Source organism: Tiliqua scincoides, chromosome 2, assembly GCF_035046505.1.
Source record: "Tiliqua scincoides isolate rTilSci1 chromosome 2, rTilSci1.hap2, whole genome shotgun sequence".
Taxonomy (NCBI): Eukaryota; Metazoa; Chordata; class Lepidosauria; order Squamata; family Scincidae; genus Tiliqua; species Tiliqua scincoides.
This window is the reverse complement of record NC_089822.1, coordinates 47267728-47278058: the sequence shown is the minus strand read 5'-3', so window position 1 is coordinate 47278058 and position 10331 is coordinate 47267728. Positions and strand designations below refer to the sequence as shown.

The 10331-nt window shown below is 45.3% G+C and overlaps 1 protein-coding gene across 2 annotated transcripts in view; it reads left to right on the top strand.

Moving 5' to 3' along the window:
- Window positions 1-3541: 3541 nt before the first annotated feature.
- EFNA5 (ephrin A5) overlaps window positions 3542-10331 on the top strand; it is a 250262-nt gene continuing 243472 nt past the window's right edge. For both annotated transcript variants that reach the window (XM_066617765.1, XM_066617764.1), the window contains exon 1: window positions 3542-4487. In XM_066617765.1, coding sequence (XP_066473862.1) covers window positions 4363-4487 — 125 coding nt within the window. In that variant the 5' untranslated portion in view covers window positions 3542-4362. The remainder of the gene's footprint in view (window positions 4488-10331) is intronic.

The window sequence follows — 10331 nt, the reverse complement described above, 5'->3', positions numbered from 1 at the left end:
TGCATTGATTACAAGAACTTTAATTTCAAAATGCTCCTTTCAAAGGAAGGTGTCTCTGAGTGAGTGTTAAACAGGCATATGTTTGCCCCATCACATAATTATAAGCTCAGAACAAAATTCTACTGATGCCAATGAAAAATATTTCTGACTTGGCACTTTAATGCCTTTAAATTCTAGCAAATATGGTTAAGGGGTACACAGTATCCGAGCAACTGGCTGCTACAATCTCCACTATGCACAGGGCTAATTGCTTCTGCAGTTGCAATGCTGGGATCTGGATGATATTGTACCTTCCAGGGTGCAGGCCAGGGTGCAGGTCTTATGTTGCACCCTCTTGTTGTGAGTAGACTAGCCTGTTGTGCTGCCCTGGTAAAGATAACAGAAATCATCAGCAAATTGTTGTGCAAAGGAATAGGGTTAGAGGAAGTGTGGTAGAGGAGGAATGAAACCAATTATTCAGTGTACCATCCTCAGGGTGACCAGATACAATGGACGACAAAGTGCCTATACCGTTAGTGTATGGAAGAGGAGATTTTGGCAGGTGTGGCTTTTTATACCCTTCCATGTTGAGCTACACCTTCTAAAATGGCCTCTTCTGAACAGTGGTTAAAGGTATAGGCCCTGTCCTCCATTGTATCTGGTCACCCTGACATCCTAACAAGATTTTGAACCACCCTAGTCATCTACAAGGGTCCAGATAGCCTATTTTAATTATACTGGTCTTCCTAGTGTGGCATAATGGGATATAGATGCAACTGTCGTGAAATCAATACCAATTCACACCACTCCGTATGTCTCCAAAGGGTATTTGCTTATGCCAATATGTAAATCAAAAGTTTGCCTACTGTTAAATCGACTGAAATTCCTAATTTTACACTGTACAGCAGCAATCAAAGGAAAACGTAATATGCATAGGGCTGCGGTGGTCCTGAAAATGAGGTCCACTGGAGAAGACAGTAAAAAGCATGAATGAGGTACACTTTTAGGATAGTAGCACAGACCAGGATGACACTTCCCAGCTGGTCTAAATAAGCTAATTTGTTTTGTTTGTTTTGGTGAACCATGCACAATTTCCTATGGACTTGATGAAGAAATGTATATATAAAGTGCGGTCTGCCAATTCGCCACGAGAGGGAGTCGGGGCACTTTGAAAAGATTTGAGTAGCCCTGAGAGAAGCCAGCCAAGCGGATGAAAGGCGAGGAAACGTGATGATGATGATGCCTGTTTTTTTTTTTTTTTTTTTTTGGGGGGGGGGTTCCTTCTGAAGAAGCCACAATGGCCTGATCAAGCCTGGCAAATGCTTCTTCCCTAATGAAGAATCATCCAGTTCCAAGGAGGGGAGAAAAGCACCTTTGCCCCACAGAGTCCGGACACTGCCCCGCGTGTGTTTCTTTTCCAAACTTTTATAAAAGTATGAGAAAGCCACTGGGGGAGGGGGAACAGAGTGCCAAGGGGACATCTAACAAAGGGGACACCGATCTTTCCTAGGAAGCCCTTTCTCGATGGCTTGCTGCCTTTGCCCCCGCAGTTGTTGCCTTTCCTCCAACTTTGGACCTGGCCAAGGTCTGGTTTTATAGGAAGCGTGCACAGTTGTGTGTGACGACTGCCTTCTGGAGAAAGGTCACCTGGTCCAGCGCATGGGTGGCGCAGCATAGCCAAGGCAGCGGCTGGCACCGGATGGCACTCCCTTTGAGAGATGCTAATAGTTTGCTGCGAGGAGGAGGAGGAGCCTTCGCCTCCACCCCTCCCGGCCCAAGAACCTCCAGGTGGATCGCTTTGCCGCATTCAGGAAGCAAACTGAGAGCGGTGCTTCCGCGCATAGCCCCAGCCTTTGCCTCTGATCCACTCAGCCAGAGCCTCCAAGTGCTCGCCACTTAGAGCCCACTCCCATGCATGTCTACTAAGAAGTAAGTTCCATGATCATCAATGGGGTTTACTCCCAGGAAAATGTGGATAGGATTGCACGTGAGGTTCAAACGCCCTGCAAAGCAGCTGGGGGAAATCTGTGATCCATCATTAGAGTACTACACAGTTTTTGCTCGGCTTTTGCTTTTAATGCTATTGCACTGGGGGGGGGGGGTACGGGATCAGACTGGCCCTTTGCAGTCACATCCACAGATCATCTCGCCCCAGCATCCTCCACCCTCGCGACATCTGGGGGGGGGAGCTGGCGGGGAGAGATATTAACCGTGCAAGCCTCTGCCTGCCTTGTCAGAAGCCAGGCTGCAATCCTACCCACACTTACCTGGGAGTAAGCCCCATTGGGACTTACAGCCCAAGTCTAAGCGGGTCTACTCAAAACCAAGTCTCATTATGTTCAATAGGGCTTGCTCCCAGGAAAGTGTGCAGAGAATTGTAACCCTCCTTACTAAGACACGCCTTGGGTCGGGCTCTGCGACCCACTGGGGTAACTGGGACTTTCTCCAAGGTGAACGTGTCTGCGATTGCAGTCTGATAGCCCAATGCTAGGCGTGTCTACTCGGAAGTCAGTCCCATGATAGTCAATGGGGCTTACTCCCAGGAAAGTGAGGACTGCAGTCTGAGAGAGAGCGCGCGCTTGCATTGCCTGAAGGAGAAGACCACTCTGGTATGCAGGGCAAGGGGACTGAAGAGATTTGCCCTGGGACGTTTCCCAGCATTATATCCCACGCAGAACTGGTTACCTGCTGAGCATCAAGGAAGGAAGGAACCACTCCCTGTCATTCAATTAGTCAGGTTTGCAGAAGGTGGGGTGAGGGGGGCCCACTTGGGCATGGGGGCAGGGCAGTAGAGAAAGGGAACGCCTCTTTCCTGGGGTGCCCATCCAATGGGCTTGGAGGGGAAGCCGAGGCAAAAAGCCATCTATAAGCAAACAGCAGCCCAGGCTCTGACTGGTTGCTCCAGCCATTCCCTCCCACCCCCCGCTCTCCCAAGTAAACTGCATGCAAACCAACCCCCGGCAAGGCGACTGCACCTCCCTCTCCCTCCTCTGGCTGACCCCCCAGGCGCATGTGTGCATACACAGATCCCGTGCAGGCGTGATCTCTGCGGCTGTCTGTAGCGCGCAGGCATCCAGCCCCTTCGCCTTGCCGGCTGCAGCCTTTGGCTGGATTTGCGCGCAGGGAAGAAGGAAGCGGTCCCTGCAAAAGAAAAGGGGGCGTGACTCTTGCCAAGATTTTCCTCCCTCCCCCCCATAAAAAGCTGGTGTGTGTGCGCGCTTTACCTCCCCTTTGGCAGACTTGAGGCTCCAGTTCCTCCAATCCTCGCTGCTCTTTCCGAGCCCTGCCTGCCTCTGCCAGCCCCTGCATTCGAGTGCTACTTCAGCTGGAGAAGGCAGAGAGGAGGACACACTTCCCCGCGCCCTTCTGCTTCCAGAGGACTGAGAGCAGCTGCCTGCCGGGCTCGAGCCTGAAGGCTCTTCCTCCTCCTCCTCCTCCTCCTCATGTAGTCATCTGCAGGGAGGTTTCTTCCTGGCCTCCCGCCCCTGCCCGCCTCCAGCTCTCTGGCAAAGTTGGTGTTGCAGGGACTTCGGAGGCGCCTTGGCGAGGCTCGGAGGAGGACACAGCGCGGCTGCTGCCTTGCCTCGAGGGGGGTCCTCTCCGTCGCAGCAGCTCCTGCCTTGGACAAGAGGAGGCGCTTCCAGCGCGGAGCCGCACGCACCAGCGGCGCCCAGGGGAGGGGCGCCTGCTTTCCTCTTCTCCTGCCTGCTGCAGGCGCCCGCCTCAGCCTGCTGAGCCCTGAAGCGCTCCTGCAGCCGTCCGGATTGCCGCCGCCACCCACCCAGCGGGCTCCGTCCAGCGCCCGGGAAGGAAGGAAGGAGGAGAGCGCCGGGGCAGAGCCCTGGGAGAGAGCGCGCGCCGGAGGCTTCTCAGGCTTCCCGCTCGGGCGGAGGAGAGGCGCACGCCTCCTGAGGTGGACTTTCCTTCCCTGCCTCCCCGGGGCTTTCCCGTCGCCTCCCCCCGCGCCCAAGGGCGGGAAGCAGCAGCAGCAGCAGCAGAAGGGGGCGCGGACACCAGCCCCGGGACCGCAGCGGCGCTGGACGGGGGGCAGGGACGGTGCATGTCTCGCCCTGGGCTGGCCGCCGCGGTGAATGAGCTGCTCCCGCCGCCTCCTGCCGCCCGGTCCGGCCGCCCACTCGCCCTGCAGGGGCGCCTAGGCTCCCTGCGAAGGACCTCTCCGGCTGCCTCCGCGGGGGCTCTTCTTTGTGTGTGTCTCGTGGCTGTGTGTTGTGTCTCCTGCTTCTTTTGTGTTGTCACTTTGAGGTTTTGACCCCCTTGGTGTGCCTCCTTGTCCTGTTTTTCTATATACTTTTATAATTTTTGTACCAAGCCGCCACCCCCAGCCCTCCCTCCCCCGCGCCGCGCCTCCTTGGCCCGGGAGTGATGTTGCACGTGGAGATGTTGACGCTGGTCTTTCTGCTGCTCTGGATGTGCGTGTTCAGCCAGGATCCCAGCTCCAAGACCGTGGCTGATCGCTATGCCGTCTACTGGAACAGCACCAACCCCAGGTAAGAACTGCTGTGCCCGGGGTGGGGGGTGGTGAGGGTGAAATAAAGGGCTGATCCCCACTTCGCTTGGCATGGATGCCACCTGCCTTGGCCATCCAGAGTGGCATCACCAGGAGAATTCCACTCATGCCTTTCAGGCGTCGCAGACAATAAAGAGGTGAGCCAAGGGGATTTAGCTCTGCAGTCCTATGCACACTTTCCTGGGAGTGAGCCCCATTGAGCACAGTGGGGCTTACTTCTGAGTAGACATGCATAGGATTGTGCTGTTACTTCCCCTTTGGATGCATCAGGGAGCTTGTAGCTTATATTTGCTTGCAAGGTGTGGGCAAACTTTTTCTTCAGTGGTTTCTAGCATGTGCATCACCCCCCTCTCTTGTTCTCCCTCCTCTCTTCTGTGTTGCATTGTTGCAGCTTCCTTTTAGTGTATTATTATTTTTGGGTCCCTCTTCTCCTTGAGGCATATGTAAAATTTCCCCCCAATTTATTTTGCTTTATCAGTTGCTTTGTGAACTTTGCTTTTGTTGAAAAGCAATCAGGAAAGATTTTTAATACCTATGTAGAAAGACGTATATGCAGGCAAACAGACCTTAAGAAAGGCTCCTCCAGCGTTTTGGTACCCCTGGAGTGAGGTTGCAGAACTTTTCTTTTTTAATAGAGTCCAATCTCTTATTACTTCAGTGAAACTTTTTAAAGTTAGTGGAGTAAGAATCTCAGGCTGATTCACTCTGGCACAAGCCACAATATGGTGCATCTGCCACAATTTTATATAGTCATATATATTTATATACTCCCTGCTTTCAGATTACAGGATAGACTAGCCTCAGGTGGCACCTGTTCTGTGTCAGTGTTTCAAAGTTAGTAGAGAACTGGTGTTGACACTGCTCTTCAACTCCACTTTCCTCGATCTATTTGCTTGGGTAAATAGAGTATGTCCCTCTCATGTAAATTGGTTGAGTCAGCTTAGCTGCACAGTGAATCCTCCCAGGTTTTCAGTGCTTCAGTGCGGTCTGGATGATCCCTGGGCTTGGAGGTTTCCCATGGAAAAGGACAGCTTCTATTGCTCAAACTGTCAAAGGAGATGCAAGTGTAATAGTTAGTGATGCTCTCACAGTGCAAAGGGAATCTGGTTGCATCTGGATGCTGAGTGGAGAGACATGCAAACCTTCAGGCCATGAATTAGCATCATGGGAAGAGATTGAAAGGTCATGGTGCTATAGGAGCCAATATTTGATAAAACCAATTCAAAGTGTCCAGTTGAAACTCTGTAAAATCAACCTTCATGTACATTTCTTTAGCTTGAATAGGAACTGTGTAAAGTGCCAATAAAAGCAAAGGTTTTATTTTCTGCTATTAAGCTCTCCTGTCAAAATTACATGAGTGTTGCTCCTTTGGGTTAGGAAGTTTTGATTAGGATATTGAACCCTTAGTACTTCCCCTGCAGATTAGTATTTGAAAGTTAAAGGCCTGCCTCAAGTAGTATTTCTGATTGTACAACAAGGCAGCTGAATTCTGTGGCATTTTTTTTTAGAGGGGATGTTTTGCATTGTTAAAGTAGACTTGAAAAGGGTCCTCCCCCCCCCCCCCCCCGCTTCTAAACCAGCCAGGCTACTCCAAGTAAGTTTGAGGACACTTTATTTTATGTTATCTGTGTGCTGTGCTTCTGATACTGCTGCTTGGATTGAGATTAGTGCATTGATTTTTTGTTGCAGGTCATGTTTTTGGTAGATCTGTGGTGTCTGCCAAAGACTGTTTTATTCTGTTTTTGAGGGTGACAGCACCAAAGTTTAAAACTGTTAAGTACCTTGAGTTTAGTAAATGGTATGTTAAGCTTATATGTTGCAATATCAGGAAAACAGACATTGAGGAGTGACAGTGAATGGGATTGTTTCAAGTTAATTTTCTTGGTGATCTACTAGCAGTGGTGCTTTCAGAACCTATCGCTGCTTTTCCATTATTTCACAGATAAAACTGTAGGTAAAATTGGCAGCTGTTGAAACAGGCAGCACTCTGGAAGCATATTTTGCAACATATGTCTTTTTTTAAGAGTGACTATCCGAGTGACTTAGAACAACAGTTACAAAATGAGAGAGAGATGCTTTTTGAAGATAGTGAAATAGTAAACTGACTTTGCCCACTTTACTTGTGAACATAGAAATGTTTACTACTTTGTGCTTGACCAAATGGCTTGCACATGTTGCTCCTTTGCTTAAATCAAAGCATGCTATTAAATGTTTTGCTTCTCTGCCTGTTATGGTATTAATTAAACATGATGTAGGTACCATACTTTAGTATAAATAATCCATGGAACACTGGGATCAGAACTAGAGCATTTAAACTAGTGAACCCAGAAGGCATCTATTTAACTGAGAAGTTTGGTACAATGCAAAAAATGTCAGTTTTTGAAAACATAGCAATAAAGCATTAATGAATTGTAAAACTTCATAAATTTCCTATTGGTGAGAAGGAAAAATCCTTCTATTGAGGATCTAGAAAGCTATGCTTGTACACTGAAAAGTGTGGCAGATTTTGTCCAGGCTTAAATAAATCGGCATGATGAAGTAATTGTTTTTCTTTTCAAAATTTTTTAAATTAAAAATGGTATCCTAGATGCATTGTAAGGTTCACAGGCAGTTGAGTTGAACCTGACAAACATTTCTTTAGAGACAAGTTAGAAGCTGTGAAGAAAAGTCCTATTCTATAGTCTGTGGTTCAGGATCAGAAGCACTGAACTCATGATGGCCTTAACTATTTTTTTAGGTTGGCCATCAGAGGTCACAAGAATGAGCCTTTTAATTAATAAACCTAATGAAATGGTAATTGGCATGTATTTGCCAATGTTACTTGGCAAAAAGTTGTAAATTCTCTCTATTCATATTTAAACTGAGGCGACACAAAAATGTTAAGCCACTGAAAACTAGCTTAAGTTCAAAAACTAGATTTCCATAAGAAAAAAATATACTTTTTTCAGTCTCTGAACTGTAATGTATATTTCTAATGCTCATTTATTTATATTTTATATAATCTAAATCTATTATAGAACATTTAAAAACTTCAAGTTAAGAAATGTAACACTAGATCTCATAGAACTGAGTAGTTCCAGCAAGAACAACTTTGCTGCTTCTTCTTTAATATGAATCACAGTTCAGTACAGGATTAGATGTGCTTAAACCTAACTTGTAATAAACCAAATAAGTGGTCATGGTGTAATAAATGGGAAGAACTGTTACATTTTTTTCTTGAAATATATATGAATGCATTGATAAAACACACAAGCTCTGTCTTGAAAGTGAAGAAAATTTTAAAGAAGTTGTAACTAACTTGTTTTCTTAACAAAGCAACTTAAATACTGTGTTTATAATATAAGGTGGCTACACATTAAAATCTGGTTACTCGAAGCAATATTGGACTAAGGTTAGGGTTTTCTATATGGCTGGCTGATTTTTCTTAGATAAGTATTTGGAAAAATTGCAATAAAAATATACATGACTTTACATTCTCAAAACTATGTGTGTGAAGCACAAGCTTTAAAAACTATTACTGTAGGTCTTTGTCCATGACTGCAAATGCTGGATTGCTAAATTGTACATGGAGCAACTGCATTTTGTTTGGAACTCTTCTACCAATATGAGTGGGTAGTTCTGATAGCTGCCATATACATTTTTGTCTGAGTGTTATGTTTCTGGAGAATTGCAGTAAAATTATTATTTTCTGTTTTGGGGGTTCATTCTGAGGGTACTTAGCTAGGCAAAGTGTTTGCTACCATAGGCGCTGTAATATTTTTAATTCTGTGCTTTGTGTTCTGTAGTGCTTGCAGGATTATTGTCCTAATTTTAAGATTACTTCAGAAAAATTAGCTAGTGCTTCTTGCTTATACGAGTAATTACACTAGTTAAACATGCATAAAACCTAATAAAATCAAAACAAAGGATATAAATGCAATATTTGAATTAGCCTACTAGTTTTTGCAATTTTCTGCCAATAGGGGGTTGCATCCAGAGTAATGCTTCCATGAACAGAAGCGCACTTTGTGAACGCAAGCTCTTTCTGAAAATGTAAGGAGTGTTTCACTTGCACAAAGAGTCCTTGTGACCCATGGCATTAACTAATGTGCCATACTAATCATGGGTACTCTGAAGTAAGTCTTCCTATGTTCAGTAGGGCTTACTCCTGTTTCAGAGTTCCGTTTAGATGTACTAATATAAGCTACCACAATTATTGCTTTGGTTGTGGATGGAACTAGTGAGTTGCGTGTAGGTCTACAAACTGCTACCCCAGTTCAGTTTTTGTTGCAGTGAAGTTCTGGCCCAACCATGCTTTTTGAGACTTCTTATGATTCATGTCTCACTGAAATCAATGAACATTAAGTGCGAAACTTAGGTTGATGTATGCATTTAACTCATCAATTGTATTCGTAGGATAGCTTGCAGAAGTGCTGTAGTTTTTGAGCATTTGTAGATCTTCAGGAAAAAAAAATTGGCTCTTTATAAAAGCAGGTCACTTGCTTAGATGGTTTTATGTTGCTTTTTGAATTTTGAGCATACCTTGGTGCTCATGGCTTTATGTTCTAAACCCTGCATTGTTTCTAGGTATATATTAATAAGACAGTTGTATGGTAAGAAATGGGCTTATAGGCAGACTTTGCTTTGTACAGCTTGATCCTAAGAATGTTAGAAATAGGTTCCACTAAGTTCAGAAGTGCTTACTTTCATGTAAAAGTGTGTGTAAAATTGCAGTCTACTGATATTAAATATATGTCCATAAGTGCGCACTGCTTCTTGACAGTCTTCTTAAGGTCAACTGCTGCCGTGTGTTAATGTTATGATCTTACTGATGTATGTGTACAAGAAATGTCAGTGTGTTTTTTGGTTAAAATTAGCCATTGAAATACAAGGACCATTTTATTTGGTAGCTAAAATCTAAATATGCTGAATCTCCACTTGTAATCATGAGAAATTTACTGAGCTAAAGGGGAGAAATACTCAGTAGCTCATTACATGTAGCTTAACATATTTTAATAGTGTTAGCCTGAACCTTGTGCCTCTGAAAATCCTCACTGGTTTTAAATGGAATCTCAAAACAGTTCATTCTCTCTTGGAAATCTATCCAGAAAGCAATAGCTGTAAAGGTGTTTACCTTTCAAAGAGATGGCACTGGCCAGAGAGTATCTGATTCTTCCATTTTATTCTTTTACAAATACAGTACCCTTAATGGAGATATTGCAGACTGTTGGCCACAATGGCTTGATTTACTGTTGGGAAAAGACAAAGATGCTGCTTACTCTCTCTTCCCCTTGTTCCCATGACCCCAGCAATCTACCAGCTTCACATGGTGGGGTGAGAAAATGAATGAATACAGTGAATCCATCAGGAATGCTGGCCTTTCTGTCTTTGGTGACTTAAAGGTGAGACAAATGCAAGAAGAAATGTGTTAGAAGAGATGCTGAACCAAACAATACAAGGAACAACAATAATGTATCTTGGCTAAGTTGGCAAAGTATTCTAGTCACGTAAGACCTATACCGCTCAGAGAAACGCTTGTTAACTTGGCCATAAAATCTATTTTTCAACTGTTGAGGAACTAAATACACAAGCAGTTCTGTATGTTTAACACTTCCTATTATTTCATCCCTAACTTTCCAGTTGAAACAAAGGTATTAGCTAGGCAGTTCAATTCTATGCATGTCTAATTGGAAATAAACCCCATTTGGTACAATAAGACTTGCTCCCATGTAACGCTGTAAGATTGCCACCTAAGGGCCCAATCCTATCCAATTTTCCAGTGCCGGTGCAGCCGTGCCAGTGGGGCATGCACTGCATCTTGTGGTGGGGCATCAGTCTCAGAGGC